The sequence below is a fragment of the Scardinius erythrophthalmus genome, assembly GCF_964197995.2.
Source record: "Scardinius erythrophthalmus genome assembly, chromosome: 25".
Classification (NCBI taxonomy): domain Eukaryota; kingdom Metazoa; phylum Chordata; class Actinopteri; order Cypriniformes; family Leuciscidae; genus Scardinius; species Scardinius erythrophthalmus.
The window spans coordinates 3,573,782-3,593,198 of NC_138245.1; the positions used below are offsets into that span (position 1 = coordinate 3,573,782).

The following is a 19,417-nucleotide window of genomic DNA, read 5'->3' on the forward strand; positions in this document are numbered from 1 at the left end:
CAGTCCTGCTCCTGTGAACCCACCGCTCTGCAGTCTGTATGTCTCCATTATTTAAAGGGGTGGTTGACTATGATTTCACTTTTCTAACTTTAGTTAGTGTGTAATGTTGCTGTTTGAGCATAAACAACATCTGCAAAGTTACAACGCTCAAAGTTCAAAGCAAAGGGAGATATCTTTTAAAGAAATAGTTTTTTAAGGACTAGGCCTACAACAAACAGCTGGTAGGGACTACAATGAGCTTGGCTCATTCCAAATATTACAAATTGCATACTTTGTCTTCAATAACAAATGTACATTATAAGTCAAATAAAACTTAGCTATAATTTGTACAAAATACTATTCTATACTATGATGTATTTTGAATGTATACTTTCAATGCATTGTAACAATGATCATTTCCAGCGCACAGTTAAAATATATCTAAAATATATTTTAGGTGCAAATAAATACACTTTTAAAAAATAAACTGAATTTTCACTTCAAGTATATTTTTCTAAAATATATATTTTTAGAAAATATACTATAGTGCAATTATTTTTAAAGTGTGTTAAAAGTTGTATTGTGAAAATAGGTAAAAGCATGATGCTGTTAATATATTTTTAATATATTTAAATATAGTAAAATTTTTGTTAGTATCTTTGCAATGTAGCCTACTATTGAAAAAGGGAATATATTTCTAATACAATAAAGTATACTTTTTTTCACTAGGGTAGTCTCCCAGCCAAACAAGCAAGAGGATTTGTTAGTGTGATCATTCAAGTCTCAGGTCTAAGATGGGTCAGAGCCCGCCATATTTTTTCGGGATCAGAAATAAGCATCTGTAATAATTAAGCCACTCTTGACTCAACGAAAGTCTGCAAGGATACATTTTTCTCAGAGTTTGCTCAGCAGACAATATGGCATCGTTAACTCTGGCAGATCCTGCCACACCACTGCATAATGTAGTGTGAGCCGAGAGTATGCCTACTGTATATCTGCCACAGTGTTTAAGAGATGAGAGTATGTACTGTATATCTGCCACAGTGTTTAAGAGATGAGAGTATGTACTGTATATCTGCCACAGTGTTTAAGAGATGAGAGTAGACTACTGTATATCTGCCACAGTGTTTAAGAGAAACATCCCTCTCCCCAACAGAGGAATTCAACTTAATTATCAAAGGAACACAGGTTTGAATTCAAAACTGTCACAGAATGTGTATGACTTCTCGGATAAACTGAACGGAAATGTTTTTATTTTATTGTCTTGCTCCCGAAAGTTAATTTTAATACCACACATAGCCACTGCTCTAAAACAGTGTTGTAAGTATGGATTTAGTGTGTGTGCTAAGTAAGTAGCCTACCACACAGTTGGCATTTTTCAGTCTAATGATGACTGTACAGCCGCAGACTAACCACGTAATAATATGATGAAATATTTTTTATTTAAATATTGTGTGCAAAACAAAAATCTGATATTTTTAAATGGCCATTACTGCATGGACAAAAATGCTCTTTGAAGCTAATGGCCCATTCACACCAAATGATAAATAGCCTATAACGCTAAAAATCGTTCTCAGTATTGGAGTATATCTGGTATAGTCCACACCACAGCAATAACGATAACGGCACAGAGTGGTATCGTTGGAATCACTTTCAGGGGTGCGTTTCCCGAAAGCATCGTTGGCCAACTATGGTCGCAAGTTCCGTCGTTACCAATAGAGTTCAATGGACATTGCGATGAACTTGCGACCATAGTTGGGCAACGATGCTTTCGGGAAACGCACCCCAGTCCCCAGAACGATTTATCCTGCTAATGAACGATAAAAACATTGACAGCCAATCAGAATCCATCCTGCTGTAATGAGCTCGAACATTTTAAAGTGACAGAGCAGCGCTAAGAAAAAACACAACGATCGCTAATTTAGTTACTTTAGTTAACGTTCTTGTTGTGAACGGCCCTTAAGTATAGGCTACTGCCTACAAGCAGGGATAATGGGGTCATGCTAACCAGCAAAACCTTGTACCCTTGGTTAATGAACGTGCATAAGGCAGACAAAGAGACCAAACATGCTTTTCAACGTTTTCAACTCGCTAGTGCTAATGGAAGCGGTATGAAAGGAGGGAGGAGCACACAAACTCAATTTTGTTTTTCAACACTGAACTCAAGATGTCGCCATCTACTCATTTTACCATGTTTCTGCAAAAACATTACTGAGGCAGTTCACTGGAGAAACTACAGCCTTGAAATCCTTGAGTCCATAGTCTCTGTTGGTTCAGGTTTCTGAACAACGACACCAAAAAGACACACTGTACAAAACGTGTTAAATATTAATCACAGGCAATATAATCAGGTGTGCAGAACTTTATTAAATATATAACTTCAAAAAAAATCCTTTTTATTTATTGTTTTAAAATATATATATATATATATATATATTTATATATAATCTATGGAAAAACGTTACTGTTGTGTACTATGTATTGTAAGTACTATAAATGTTTTATTGTGATATGGCAACATTTTCAAAGTAAAGAACAACACATAAATATGCATCATGTTAACTATATTACACAGTTATCTTTGTCAACAACACACATGCTCCAAACCCTTTGGGCCCTCATTTTCTTTTTCAAATTATGTCATCAATCTTAGAAACATTTTTGTTTATCAGATTTATTTTATCTTTGTTGAAAGACCCTTAAAGGAGCTGTATGTAAGAAATCTATTTCAATTAATCATAAAATTGCCCTGATGTGTCACTAGACATTAAGAAATCATGTTCATTTCAAATACTTATATCACTGACAACAGTAGTATGGCTAGGATATTGTCATTTAAAAAGTGGACTTGCAGCCCTCAACTGATGTTGATGTTGTCATTTTGTGTTTTGGCCTGAGCGCCTCCCTCCACCTATCTACCAATCACGAAGTCAGTAGTGTTTCGGGATCCGGGTTGCCAGCTTTGCTCTAACCTAACCTACCCTAACTCTAGTCGGATAAAAATGTCTAACGTTACTAAATCAAAAAGACCTCGTTATAATTCAGAAATTCGTTGTGACAAAGTCCGAAATAAAACCAGAATTTGTATAGGAGATGCTTTTGAAAGATGGAGACGGCTGAAAACGGAGAAGAATTTGAACACAGACGCCAACGTTGCTAATTTTCTCCTAGACAGGTAAGATTCATCTATGCTTGGCTAACTTGTACTGGATGTCAATGGACATTTCATATATTCATGACAGTCGAACAAAGTTATGCGTGTTCAAGCAACGTAACGTTAGCTCACATGGACGTATGCATTTGCAATGCATTATAGGAGCCCGTTTCTCTGTCATTATGCTGAGACGCTGATGAAAACATTAGCACGACCATTATGGCAATTTGAAACGTAATTGAGACAAGCCTAACTTTACCTCAGAAAAAATTATTCGTCATTCGTTCTTCACGTATATCGTGGACTAAGTTACACATGCTGCAAGTTGACCTGTATGACCATTGCTAATGTAATTTATTAGTTACTCTAACAATATTTTCTGATGGGACTGAAAACAACCCTGTGATAGCCATTGGTGATATTGAATTTGTCCCGTGTTATAATTTCTGTGGCAAATGTTTATTCTGTTTTTAGCCTATAATATGACAAAAACTTTAGCACTTGTAAATCAAGGTTTTTTTTTTCGTATTGAAAATTAAGGAAGTATTATTTTGTTGTTTAAGTCTATATGTTTTTTTGTTTTCTTTTACTATTATCCTTTTTTTTTTCTCAGATTTTTTTTGAATTGTAATTGTATTTATATGTTCAAAATAAAGAAATCAAATCAAATTAAATATCAAATCAAAAACGCTTATCTCTTCAGCTATTATGGCCCCAGCACCTCAACAATTAGTAATTTTTTAAAATAAGTAATTACTCATCAAAATATCTCTCATAAAGCATAAACACAATTAACAGAAAAAAAAAACTTACTGTGTACGTCTCGTCATCACTTGCCATTGGAAGCTCATTGAAGCAGCCTACGTTTCTGCTGAATCCTGCAGCTTATCTGGCAACCTCGAGTCAGGGGGGAGGGGGAGGGGATACACGGCTCTACAGTATTTTTAAAGTGATTGCAGTACCAGTTTTGTCCACAATCCTACATACGGTACCTTTAAAATAGAGATATCCATCATAAAATGATTACACTGATAATCTAAAGAAAGATGGAAATAAACATGAACCATATCAATATTTGTTGAAATTTATTGACTGTCCCACAGTTGTGATCTATCTCCACCATGCAATTATGAATAAAGAAAATACAATTATACATTAATGGATAAAGGCAAATAATTTTTTTTTTTTTTTTTTTTTTTAAACAAGCGTCAAGTATAATTCTCTTGTTGGGCATTGTTAGACGGATTAAGTCAACTAATAGCTACAGTAATTTTAAAGTTAGAAATCACTCCAGTTCAATAAAGACAGTTTATAAATGATCTATTCTTCATTATTTTTTGCTGACATGTAAAAAACATTTGGGCTCTTTTCCACATGTATGCCTATTTAAGAGAGTTGTTGAAGACTGAGTGCCATTAATCTCGGTTTCAGGGGAAAAGATGACCTAATAAAACATGTCTCAGTCTCACCAGTGTGAAAAAGCACTTTTTACAGTAATGCAACGTAAAACTCACTTTTTCTAATCATATTGCCATTCTGTTGAAGGGTCAAAGCTACACTTAAACTGCTTGTAACCATGTAAACAACCATACAAACGAACAGAATCTCACATGTGTATCGCTTAGGCTCTCAATAGCTCATTTGTGTGGATTTTATGAGACAAAATGTCCATAACTGGGGGCTATGTTGCTTGGCAACAGACCTGTTTATACCCAAACCGTATGAATCTCCACAGTGACGTGTGTATATCGGTAGAGTAGCTCTCATTCACTATCATTCAGCTTGAGGGTCATTCTGTCCGTAGTCCAGACACCAGTCTTTACATGTCAAATTTTGTGAATAAAAGGAATTGCCAAAGTGACGTATTTAGAACAAATTAAGAATAATGAGCACTAGACCTAAAGTGATCAAGGAGATGGGCATTATTGTATATTACTGCAGTTCATAATGTAACAATGATCAACGGTGACTGTAAGTCATGATCACAATTTATGCAGCATGAAATACAAGAAACAAATCAAACTATGAGAGCTGTCAACTCTTACATTGTCATTATGCAACTGGAAATCATTGAGAAATGATGCTGAACATGAGCTGTGACTTTTATATTGACCTTTACTTTTATGTTGTATGTTATCTATATTACATCACTATAGATAAGCATATTAAAAACAAATTAAGAGAAATTGGATGCCAAAAGTAATCACTAAATTGATCATTCCTTTGCAGATTTGGTGCTCCTGGTGTGACAGTCCAAACTGATTTTTTTTTATGGGATTTTATGGTACTAAAACATATCTATGCACTAGTTATAAAACATTTATTCACTTTTGGAGCACAGACCTGAAAATTCAATTTCCAATTTAATCTGTCAGATCTTGAATGCTTTTTTTTTTTTTCTCAGAACCATTTAACCTTTTGAATCATGTCCATGATTTGTGTGTGTGTGTGTGTATGTGTTCAAACAACAAGTGTGACCAAAACCTTTATCAAGTTTCGTACCATTCCGATGAAGTAATACTCGATATTCGATAGGAAGAGCCTGATCTTCCTAATGTTGTATGAGGCAAACCTGCAGGACCAGGCATTTCGAGCAATGTGGTCTGGGAAGTTCAACTGATCATCAATCACAACTCCAAGGTTCCTGGATGGAGTTCTGGATGACAAACCAAGCTGAGTGGAGAAGTTGCGGTGTGGTGTTGGGTTGGCCGAGACCACAAGGAGCTCTGTCTTTGCAAGGCTGAGTTGATGATGGTGGTTCTGCATCAGGCAGGCTGAGATGCGAGCATCATCCGGCTGGAATGAGAGGTAGAGTTGTGTGTCATCAGCGTAGCAGTGATAAGAAAAGCCATGTTTCTGAATGACAGATCCTAATGATGTCATGTTGACGGAGAAGAGAAGTGGTCCCAGCACGGAGCCCTGAGGCACTCCAGACACCCCTCGCCTACAGTACCTGAGAGGAAAGACGGGCACTATTGGTGTGCGGTTCCTGAGATGCCCCGAGTCATGTGGGTCAACAGGAGAATCTGGTGGTTATCTGTGTCAAAACTGTCAAAAGCAGCTGACAGATCCAGCAGAAAATACAGGATCTTAATGTTTCCCGTTAAGTTATGAAAGCATTATTTCTCTGAACTTTCAAAACAACCAGTTTTTAAAAGTTGTAAAAAACGTTTTTTTTTTGGGTATGCGATAGTTTTGCAAATGTTATGGGAATGTTTTGAATACTTTCTGAATGTTCTAAAATAAATAGTAACATTTAAAAAATGTTACAGCTAAAACATTTCAGAAAATAATGTTCCACGAACGATGTATAGATAATGTTATGTTAAAGTTTTGAGAACATTATCATAGACCAGATAACTTTGAACAAACATTGTATAAGTGTTACTGGAAGAACATTTGTTCGTAACCCTGCCAGAATGTTAGAAAACTTTCCCTGTTCGCTGGATAAAGGAATATCTGCACATTTGGACTTTTGAAGTGATTTTAACACGTTTATGATTCCCGCAGGTTGTCCCTATCAGGCATAACTCTGGAATATGTGTGGCTGGAAGGTTTTAGTTGAAAAGGGTTATTAAATTGATTCTTTGACATTTTGAAATGCAATTCTGGCTTATTTGTGTAGCACGTTTCTTACACAATAGTAATTCATAGGGGTGTAACAATATATCGTGTCACAATATATCGGAATACAAAAATGCAACAATGTGTATTGTGGATAGTTCACTCAAAATAAAATTATACTGTGTGAGAAAAGATTCAAGTTTTCAGAGTTTTAGTGTCAGTACTACATTAAACTACTGCTGAATAATGTATAATAATGCAATGGGAGAATATGTGTGTGTCCTGATAATGCCAAATGTCTGATGTTACCAGTAAAAAGTCCTACATTATTTTAAATATATCTAGTCAGTGACAGTGAAAGCATATTCGTCTAAAATAAATCTGAATTTTCAGCTTCAGAATCATGAATATTGTTATTCTGGTGTCTCTATTGTCCTGTGCTTTGGGTTTCAGCACCAAGTCCGAGTCTATTCATTTACACACACAATGTAACACCAAATTTAAAATAATATCATGTGAGTTCAGTATCGTGATGTGTATCGAATCGTGACATGAGGGTCTCGTTACACCCCTATAATTCAAAATTTTTCTCTTTAGATAAATATTCCCAACCAACCAGGCTTTATACAATGCCAAGCAGCCTATATAGATGCACTTTTCCCAAATGTTCTAGTGTTTGCAGTTTATTTTTTAATTAATTTATTATTGCATAACAGAACAATAACAACATGCACATACAGAGGATCACAATGTAACTATTATCTATTACATTCATAATAGCATAAAAGGAAACAGGAAAAAAAAATATAGCCTACAGGGGATAACTTACCAAAAATTCCAAAAAGAAAAGCACATTTTCTTCTAATTTCTTCATCTTTTAAGGCCTCAATATAATGCTTAAGTTCTGTTTGTGTATATGGTATTTCCCATACATAATTATTAAGTTAATCACCAAATTTTGCTCCAAACACTTACTTATAACAAAACTATATATTGAACAAACATTGTATTATTGTTACTGGAAGAACATTTGTTCATAATCCTGCCAGAATGTTAGCCAAAGGTTACGTTCCCTGTTAACTGCATAAAGGAATATCGGCACATTTGGACTTTTTAACTGATTTTAACACGTTCACATGTTTATGTTTCCTGCAGATTGACTTCCGGCGACAGTGACCGTTAGCAACAGAAAGAATGTGGACAAAAGTTCAGAAATTTCGTCTTTATGCAAATGAGAAGCGAATTTCGCGAGCGACAACCAATAGGAGGAGCTGTCAGTGGAGCTCACGTCACCGTCTCGAGTGCAGGCAAGACAGAGATCCGGAGCGGTGATTTGACTGTAGTCTGTTACCACACACACACACATAATAAAACGATGCATGGAAAAGAAACTGTCGACAGTCTTAGTAAGTTTGATTCAATGATAGTTCGTGTGTTGTAATTTTATGATGCAAGTTTAGCACTGTTGCAGTTCATTTAACAGTTTCCCCTGCATTATTTTGATTATTAGGGACAAGAAAATTGATTATTTGTCCAATTCGAATGACATTTTAGTAATTTATGACAGTATGAGTGAATCTAGTAAATAATTTAATCCACTGAACACTGCTGTGGAAATATAACAACACTCTCCAACAGCATAATGTTACTTTGAATTCTTTTAAGCCTAATTCCTAGTCAAATTAGAATAATATCTTAGTTGTATACATCACTTGTGATGGTATTTTCTAGTGCAGTCTACCAATAACATTATAGCGATATAGCACTATACTATTACGAACGCCCACTATACGACTCGCAGTACAGAGACTAGCGACATAACAGTGTGAACGGCAGCGGCTTCGGAGAGTCTCGGCGACGCGATACTATTGACGCGACGCGACGCGGGACTCGATCTCGATCCCGCCTGAACTTCCTCTCACTGACGTCAGGCTCGCCGCTCCGGACACCGCGGAGGAGAAAATGCTGCTCTCCGTTCCTCCGAGGACGGGATTCAACCCCTACAACGGGTACAACAGCAGAAACAGCAAAAAGGTAACGCAACCCGACTTTTACGCGTATTTGACTGTTGCTTTCCAAATCCAGTGGCAAATGTGAGCTGCAGTGTCCTTGACAAATCAACTTCAGCTTTCTGTGGGATCATTGTCTCGAGCTGTGGATACACACGCCTCGGGATATGCTTGGTTTTGTTGGGAATGGCGGCTTTCATAAGTTTCTGGCAATAATATCTACATTCGCCATCACTCAAGTCGTTATAAAACCACATGCATTAGGATACATCGGGAAGTTTCAGGATTATCGAACTTTGAAAGTAGCCTAAATTATGGGGAAATTTACTTTCCCACCTCGAAGAAGGTCTTATAGATACCGATAGATATGAACCGTTCAATTGTGAGCTGTATCGGCGAGGGATCGACATGTTCTGTATCGTGTGAAAAGAGGGATGCGGATGCTTTGATGTTTGCAAGTTTTCATCGGTGGGAAAATACAACGCCCCACCCCTCGAAAAACAACCCACCGTGACGCGCGCGACTGTTGCGTTGGAGAGTAATAAAATGGGAATAAGTTTCAGTTCAGCAAACTCATTATGTTTACGCCTCTTGTGACCGTCCATGTTTGTTAAAGGACCGAAGAAACTTCGACGAGCAACGCGACGCGACCCAGCTAAATCGCGATCGCGCGACGCAACATAGTTACATTTTTAATAAACGAAGCGCGCGCTTGCAGTGTTGCCAGCTTCGTTGTTTTTAATGTGCGCGTTATTGTAGCGTCGCTGTAGATGGGGTTAAACATTACATAATCCAGGATGTGAATGTTCCATTGTTTCCCTGAACTTAAGAATTTTTTGGGCTTATCAAATGCGACATTTTCTGAATGTCACTCATTCTTTAGACGATAAAAATCAATGCTTTCCTTCCGATATTTCTTGGAACACTTTATTCTAAGGTGTCTTTGTTACACTAATTATATATTTAATTAGACTATACTGAGAAATATTAAGTAACTACATGTAGGGTTAGGATTAGGGTTTGGTTTGGAGCTAGTTGCATGTAATTGTGCATAATTTATAGTTATTACTATAGCCTACATGTAACATATGTAATTAAAAAAATGTGTTACCTATTTCTTTATGTCAACGCACCAGTATTTTATTTATTTATTTGTTTATTAACGTAAGAACAACTTTATAGCTTTATAAAGTTATATGTAGTCAGATATAAATTATGATTTAATATATAATAAACCTATAATTTTCTGTTTAGGTTCATTTATATTAAATTAAGTAATAAGGTATAATTGTTGTCAATGTATTTCACATTCACAGTTTTAAAAATGCTATTACATTTGGCAGCCGCTGTGATTCATACATGTATAGCGTTCAGGCAATACATGTATCAGTCCAAGAGTTGTCTGGGAGTTGAACCCGAGACATTGGCGTTGCTGTGCGTCAGCAGTTGAACGCTTGAGAAAGTGGCATGATTGATTTCTGAAAACTGTTGATGATAGGTGTGCAAGTGTCTGGAATGTTTACAGTCAGTAAATCTAATGTGTGCACGGCTCATGACGCAGCGAGTGTGTGTGTCGCTCAGTCACACCCAACATAACGTCACCGATAAAGATTTGGGAAACTGATTGTGATTTGAAAAATGAAAGTGAAATGAAATTCTTTCTTTTTCCAAGAAATGCATTAAGTTACAGCAGCTTGACTCTTGTCCACAAAAACTTATTTAAGCTTTCTTAACTCTTTCCCTGCCAGTATTTTTGAAAAAAGTTGACAGCCACCGCCAGCATTTTTTTTAAGGTTTAATGGCCGTAGAATATTTTTTTGTGGTATTAATATCTGAACATGCAATATATCAAAAGAAAGAACAGACCCTCTGCTTTTAAACATATAAACCTAGTTCTATTGTAGCTTCATGCATTTTTTTTCAACACAAGAGATTAATAAAAAAAGCAACATTTTGAGCAAAAAGCTGAGAAAATAATTTTTAGGCAAAACTACATCCAGTGCGGATTCAGACCGATGATCAAAGCATAGATGGAGTAGCCTATAGATCGAGTTCATCAACACCCCTAAAGCTTCAGTCCTGCAGCTCGTCCTGGGTCGACGTTTCATTAGGCAGTTTTGATTTATGCTGTTAAATGTTGATGACTGCGTTATTTTACATATGCATCTGCTTACATACTGTATGCTATCACTTGTTTCTGCGTCTTCACCTGTGTCTTTGATCAGGAGATTCAGTGCTCTTTCAGGAGATGTGTAATAGCGCCCCCTACAGTATAGCAGTGAAAACGCGGAAAGCCGGAAAAAAATGCAAATGGCGGTGAAGTGTTTTCTCACAAATGACGAAAATGTTCATCAGAGGCAGGGAAAGTTAATAAATACTGGACTTTACATGCATGCTAATCATTCAAATATCAGTTAAGCCCAGTTTACACCGCAACATGATCTCATTTTCAGTGTGTTTTTTTGTGCGACCGCGTGTCCATCGATGCGACAAAGTTTAGAAAAGTTTATTTTTATGCAAATGATCAGCGTATCTCATCAGGAGCGCATGAAGGAGAGAATAATCTCATTAATCACAATTTTCCCAATAAAATTGAACTTTTTCAAAACTGCAAACAAATTGCCAGCTGTCTGACTTAAGAAGTGGCACGGCATTAGTTTCCTCCAAGAGGACTGGAGAACTGAAGCAGAGCCTCAGTGGTGTCGTGGACCAGTATAACCCAGTGCCTTTACTGGCAGCGCAGAAAGAGTATGCCTTTCTTCTCAATGATATCATTGTGCATTGATTCTGTATATGAATGGTTGAATGCCATGAACTAAACATTTCATTCCCACAACTTTTTGAGTGCAACTGTTGTGAACGTTTGAATGTAAAGCACTCAGGTTATATTACATTATAACACACAATGTGCGTGAGTGGATTCGGCCTTTTCACATCTCCAGGTTTGGAAAGTGGAAGTAAACAATAGCTAGGTAAAAAGAGGCACATGGGAGACCAAAGCAAATATCATTTTTGCATTCCCACTTGCTCCAACAACAAAATATGAAAATTCACTATGCATTTCCATGAAATGTATCTCCTATTTTAATAGTTTTATGTTTTGGCATAAACTTTTTAAAACGGGCATAAACTTTTTAAAATTGTAACATGGCAAGTCCAGTGTGGGCTTATATGTCGGAGAACATTTAATATATTTCTAACATTTTTAACATTCTTAAATCTTATGCTTTATTTTGTAATTGTTTCTCATTTTATTAAACACTTTAAGTTTTTAAGATTAATTTGCATATGAATTACAGTTTGAGTATTTGACATTTTAGTTGTAAGTTTAGTATTTCAGCAATATCAACCAATGTGTTTTGTTGTGTTTGTCTTAGGTTATCTCTATAAAGTTTTATTTATTTATTTAATGATTATAATTACAGACAGAGAGTTATTAGTCTTTGCATACATTTTTATCATAATCATTCAGACAGTGTCCTGCGCTCACTACAGATACTTATGAAATACACATTATTGATATTCAATACCAAGAAAATAGATCATATCATGTTGAATTGGGTTTATTAATTCAATAGTTCATATCAATATCAGCCAGTTTCATCACCATATTCTAGTAAAACATAGTCTTTTTGAAGGGCTTCTCAAATAGCAGTGTTTCATAATGACCTTTAAAGCAGAAACACACTCAAATAACTCGAAAACTGAACATTTGATCGGCTGCAAAATAATATTAATAAGCATTTGCTGTGAAACATTTCTCTCATGGTTTCTGTCTGTTGTATTTCACAATAAAACAAGTGACAGCTAAATAACCTTACAAACATTTCCATATAATTTTGGTATATTCAGATACATTTAAACAAATATATCTTATGTAAATTGTAAATTCTATGTAAGCTTTATACAGATCTCTCACCATAGCTATATGAGCTCCTGAGACACATTTCACAACACTATGGCTGAAGTGAGCTGTGATATTAGTGGTGAGGAGGGAACGCTACTCCCATGACTAGCTGAAAACATTTGGCCGTATCCCAGAGTTCATGTGCAGGTTAAGTGCACATGTGGAGAATTCCAGACATATCTCGACCATCTCTCTTCATCTGTCTCTCTGACCCGATCTCTCGTTCCTGTACCTGTGCCATAAGAGTAAACAAAAGAGAGAACACAAAATAAACACGAGCCGAGGGACGAGAAAAGGCTCTTTGTGAGTGGGAGGCGATAATAGAACCAGATGGCAGAAGGTTTTGAATTACCACATTGCCTTTAAAATGACGCTCCTCAAAACTACATTTCCCAGAAATCCTATTTCTGCTGGGGCTCTTGCTGCGCTAATGAATTCTTGAATGGCGGCAGTTTTCCAAGCGTTTTGTTTTCCAAGTTTTTTTGCAGGAAAACTGCACACTGGTGCATTTCGGCCTCAGATATGTCAGGTGATTGTAAATTGTAAGAAATGTTGCTGTTGCTGTATACATTGAATCATTGCCTTCTAAGCAACAATTTGCTATTGTTTTACCTGTAAAGCATTCATTGCTTGAGAGAGAGAGTACATTGAAGGAAAAAAGTCCCTCTGTAGTCAATCATTTTATCCCTTAAAACTCATCTTTGATCAGCAAAATGACATACTTGAACGTTTTTTTTTCCTTGAAAAAATGCCTTAAAATAGCTTGAATGTAACTCGACACCCTTGCCTCATATAGTATACACGGTTCTATGAATATGCAAATGAGCCCCGCCTCCACTCACTCACTCAGCTCAGAGATCCACTGGTTGACGATCACACGTTGATCTGATTGGTTACAAGGTAGTTTGTGACGTCAGAAACACCAGCGATTTCATACCGTGTTTTTGAGACTGTCTTTGGTTCACTGCAGTTTTAAGGAGGAAATACTCAGCAATGCTGTCGACTTATGAATTTACACATGGTTTGTCTTAAAGCATATTAAACACATCACATAGACACATAAACAACATTAAAATCTTGATTTTCACCATGAGGGACTGGAAGATTCTCCAGTCTACTCTATACGTTTAAATTGTGAACAATACAACAAAAGTAAAAACATGCTAAATATGTATTGAGGTTTAAAAGGACTGACAGATGAATGAAAAGGATTGATGAATGTGATAATGTTGTGTCGTTTAATTGAGTTTAATTGTGGATGGATCTGCTGGTTTTAGGTTATATTAGACCTGAGACATCATTTGATTAGATATTGGAGTATGATATACTGTAAAATGTTGCATCTGCATCATTTCCATGAAATAAATCTTTAAACATTAGAGCTAAAACTATAAAGGTCCCACTAACTTTAGTCTCAGAAATTAAGAAAGTCCAAAGTTGACCAAAAAAGGACAGCAACACACAAGAAGTTTATCCGCTTTTAAACAATCCTAACCCTATCACTAAACCTAACTCTACCCATAATAAGTTATCCCTTAAACTGGAGGGAAATGATGTGTGAATAACACTGATGTAGAAGCACCTAACCCTGGTCGTAAGCCTAAACTTGTCCCTCAGATCTGATTGGTTGACTGAAATGTTGTTGCGGGATCAATAAAGACGTTGTACTCGGTTAAATCTGGTTCGCCGGTGAGGTCTGTGCCATCGGCTCACCAAGTGTCTTTATGTGTGTTAAAATGAGCAAAAAGTTGTTGTGCCTTCGGATGCGGGAAATCCAAAGTGTCGAGAACGACCTCTGGCCTATTATGGGATATCAGGATGAGAGTCACAAAGACATCGGATAGCTGAGACTAATGGGTTTCAGGACTAAAGTGTGTGTGTGTGTGTGTGTGTGTGTGTGTGTGTGTGTGTGTGTGTGTGTGTGTGTGTGTGTGTGTGTGTGTGTGTGTGTGTGTGTGTGTGTTTTATTCCATTAAAATCTAATTGAATAAAGATTTAAAGCGAGTTCACTTTAGCTGAGTATACAGTCTGACGAGGAAATGCGACAACCGGTAGATTTTGATATAATTTGCTAGAATTTAGTATTGGTTGTTGTATGCATTTTTTTATTATTTCCCTGTCTGTTTTGATTAATTTAGAGACTACATTTAAATTGATGAAATATGAAACAATTCTGCTTGAAAAATAAAATGACTTTGACAAGCATTGCAAGTGGACTAAAGGAAAAATGATTCAGTAACACTTTACAATAAGGTTCATTATAGTTCACATTAGTTAATGGTTTAATTAACATAAACTAAAATAACAATGATCAATACATTTGTTACAGTATTTATTAATCTTTGTTAATGTTAGGTAATAAAAATGCATTAATTCATCGTTCATGTTAGTTCACAGTGCATTAACTAATGTTAACAACAGTTTTTTTTCATATTAGTAAATGTTGAAATTAACATTAACTAATAGATACTGTGAAAGTTTTGTTCATTCTTAGTTCACGTTAACTACAGTTCTTAACTAATGCCAACTAATGAAACCAATTACCAATTATTAAAAGTTATGAAACCAGTTATGAAACCACAAATGAAACCAGTTACCAATTATTAAAAGAAATGGTGATATAATTTAAAATATGTTAACACTTCACCATTATACATTTACAGTTTCTGTAAACATACTCTACTACAGTAGTTGACATGGAGTTACTTATAGTTAGTAGAATGTCTAAAGTGGACTGTCGAGATAAAGTGTTACCAAATATATTGCATAGCTAATGTTAATAATTGAGACCTTATTGTAAAGTGTTCCCGAAAATGTATTATTTTTGGAAGAGCTGAAAATGTAGACCAAGAGAAGATAAGAGACACATGGCGAGCAGAATCAGGTTAAGAGCGTCGGGTTTCCTCCGCTGAACGCTGTTTTACGTTACACACAGTAATGAAGATGCGAGACAGACAGCGAGAGTGATGTCTCCCCGGCTGGAGGAATGTGTGTGAGAATGAGTGTGTGTGTTAAAATGGCTCGTTTTTATAGCAATGCAAAGCATACAAACAAATTGTCTGTAAACTGAAGGAATTAAGTTTGATCATTGTCATTTTCGTTCATTGCAGAGCATGAACTACAGTGCAAAATTTTACTTTATTTAAATACAGAATATGTGTCTATGTGCAATAGCCATATTATTACATTTTTATTTTGAAATATGACAAAAAGACAGAAAGCTTGAGAGAAATTGTTGAAGTGTGTGTTGATATTTTCACTGTATGCACATTAAAACTGCTGTTTGAGAAGCCCTTGAAATATAATATTTATTCTGGTTGTAAACTGGCTGAACAGTAATCATTTTAAAATTAAGCGATTAATAAGTTAAATCCAATCTGATATAATAAGTATTTTAAAAACGTTCTGCTCTTTAGTGGTTTACAAAGATGCAGTAGAACATCAACACTGAATAAAAACGATTGACAACCATGTGCAGTAAATAATATTGTTTTCAATTAAAAAATACAAAATAGTCAGCAACCCTACACAATTAATATACATTTTCTATGTGGAATAATGTAGTTGTAAATACAGGTGAAACTCAAAAAATGAGAATATCGTGCAAAAGTTATAATTTTGATGATTATGGCTTATAGTTTATGAAAACCCCAAATTCAAAATCTCAGAAAATTAGAATATTACATGAAATCAATTAAAAAAAAGGATTTTAAATACAGAAATGTCGGCCCTCTGAAAAGTATAATCATGCATATACTGTATATAGTTATATATACTAAATATATTAGTTTCACCTTTTAATTTGAATTACTGAAATACACAAACTTTTGCACGATATTCAAATTTTTCGAGTGTCACCTGTATATGTAATATGAAAAGCATACTATTAAATTAGATGTATTGCTGTTAATTATAATCAAAACATAATTATTATGTGTAATTTCACATAAAATTCTAGATTGCAGCTTTAGTTTGGCATGTGCACTTAACTATAGGGTTACTGTTGTGTTTTCACTACACACAGCGATTCAGTTCAGTTTACAGTCTGGTTTAATTTTAAGAAAATTTATTTCCAATGTGAGGAATTATCAAAGTTCAAACAAAGAATTCCTTTTTTTAATTGTAATTTTTCAAGTGTAACGAAATGACCAATGTTATTATTAATTGTGTAATATTTGTTGGAGTATTACTGGTCGCTGTTACGAAAGTCAGTTGTTTGTCTGCTTACAGTTGTCACGGATGGTAGTGTTAATAAAGCGCAAAACGAAGAACTCAAACAAAGAATACTCTTCAATCCAATAATCCACAGTGGAATCACAGGGAGCGACACAACCACTTTAATCACAAACGACAGGGAATAAAGAACAGACAGAAGTCAGGGATTAAATACACTGGGAGAGAGAGATCATTAACAGAACAGGAACAGGTGTGGGGTTAATTTACAACCAAACTATAGGGACACACAACACGGGAAAACGAGCACGGGAAAACACAGTCCAAACAAACCCAAACAGAACGTACGCGTTACAGCAATATGCTTCTAATCTGCTGTGTTTTGTTTGTTGCTGTTGTGGATGAGGTGGAGGAGCAGGTGTGTTGACTGGCATATATAGTTCATGGAAGAGAAGGAAAGTCATGCGTCTTTTAGGAACATCCCAAAAATCCTTGGAATGTAATTGAGCTCAGGGGCCCACAGGACACACACACACACACACACACGTAGAGAACAAACAGGCAGGAAAAGAAAAGGAGGTGAATTCTGTGAGATGTTTAAAGAACAGGCTTAAATCGGGACGCTGGGCTTGAGGATATCCGGAGTCTTAATTAAGACCAGAGGAGCCAATAAAACACACACGTTTCTGTGTCGGGGTAGACTGGGACATGGGATCTGAGTTCCTCTCTGAGCCATCCGATCGGAAGTGTGTTTCCTCTTCTCACACCTAATATGGAGTTATGTGAACAGTTCAGCGAACTAAAAATAAGAAAATAAAGGCTAAATTAAGAGAACGGGAGCTTCAAATCTGCTTGAGAGGAAGCTTGCAGAAGTGCAGTTCAGTCTTCTCTATATCTGTTCTTTCTTTCAAGTTTTGTTGATCTAATTGTACAGTGATTCTTGCAGAAGACTCGCTGATCATCAACCCTGAGAAAAGTCACTATAACAACACTATAATCGTGATAATCATGCATCAGCGTGGGGTTTATGATTAATGTGTATTGGCCCTCTTAAATTTGTTGAATGCTGCCAAAACTTACGTAATATATTTTAAACAAGCCAATAAATTAATTGAACATCTTAGGGTTGGGTATTTATGAGCTGCTAGATGCAGCTTATCCTAAATTTAAGAGGTTATTTACAATGATTTTAAGGAACATTGTTTTCAGGAATTCAAATCCCTGTTAAAACAGTCTTAAGAAAAACTCTTAAAAGAGTATTATTATTAGAAAAATATTCTTGACTTTAGTCTTAAAGTCCCCCTGTAGTCCATAATTGTATCCCTTAAAACTCATCTTTGATCATCAAAATGACATATTCAAAAAAATAAAAATTCCTGTGATTTTTTTTAGTTTTATTCTTGCCTTAAAATAGCTTTAATGCAACTCTACACCCTTGCCTCATTTAATACACTCAAAACCATGAATATGCGAATTAGTCCCGCCTCCACTCACTCACACCAGCTGTACAAGCCGATGTATCAGAACGGGAAAGCGTTTTATGTATCACTCTCTACAACGTCAGACACATAGCTGTAATTAATATGATTAGTCTTTTGCTTGACAATTAAACGGCTAATAATGTGATGCTAATGTTACAAAACCATGTTCCCGTTCGCATCTCAGAGTCAGACAGCAGCCGTTTAACAATCAGTATCCTTAGAAACGCTTTGAACAACTCAAAATGTCAGTGGAGAAAAACATATACTTCAACATAACATCGTAATATAGGCTACATCATATACATAATTCACCCGCTATATTGCTAAATGTAACCGGTTTTTCATATCAACAGAAAAATATACTGGGATAACCTGGCTTCTCTTGAGACTTCACTGCTTCAGAGCAGTTAATGATATGCTAAAGCCCACATGTTGACCTGATCTCAAACCTCTCAGTGTCCCATTCTGTTAAAGTCCCCCTGTAGACAATAATTGTATCCCTTAAAACTCAAAATGACATTTTTAAACGTTTTTTTCTCTTCATGCCTTAAAATATCTTGAATGTAACTCGACACCCTTGCCTCATTTAGTATATGCGTTTCTATGAATATGCAAATGAGCCCCACCTCCACTCACTCGCTAAGCTCAGAGATCCACTGGTTGACGATCACACGTTGATCTGATTGGTTACAAGGTAGTTTGTGACGTCAGAAACACCAGCGATTTCAAAGCGTGTTTTTGAGACTGTCTTTGGTTCACTGCAGTTTTAAGGCGGAAATACTCAGCAATGGTGTCGACTTATGAATTTTACACATGGTTTGTCTTAAAGCATATTAAACATTAACAACATTAAAAACTTGATTTTCACCACAGGGGGACTTTAGTAGAAGATAAAAATAAGAACAGTTAAAAGTTAGGAATGTTTTGTGAATCCAGAACCAGAAATCTCTGGACTGGTTCTTATTCAGTCCAATAGCGGAGTTATTTTTTCTCTTCTTTTTTTATTTATTCATTTATATACTGTATGCATTTAGTTGTTCATTGATATACTTTGCCCTGCCACATGTTTTCAGAGGTAATAGTTATTACATTTGAATGAAATATCATGTAGATTGTGCATTGGTGAATTGCGCACTACAGGAACCATGCA

At 35.8% G+C, this 19,417-nt stretch overlaps 1 protein-coding gene across 1 annotated transcript in view; it reads left to right on the forward strand.

The window, feature by feature from the left end:
- The first annotated feature begins 8,011 nt into the window (after positions 1-8,011).
- rbms2a (RNA binding motif, single stranded interacting protein 2a) overlaps positions 8,012-19,417 on the forward strand; it is a 60,591-nt gene continuing 49,185 nt past the window's right edge. The window contains exon 1 of the mRNA XM_081357769.1: positions 8,012-8,731. Within this exon, the coding sequence (XP_081213895.1) occupies positions 8,660-8,731 (72 nt within the window). The 5' untranslated portion in view covers positions 8,012-8,659. The remainder of the gene's footprint in view (positions 8,732-19,417) is intronic.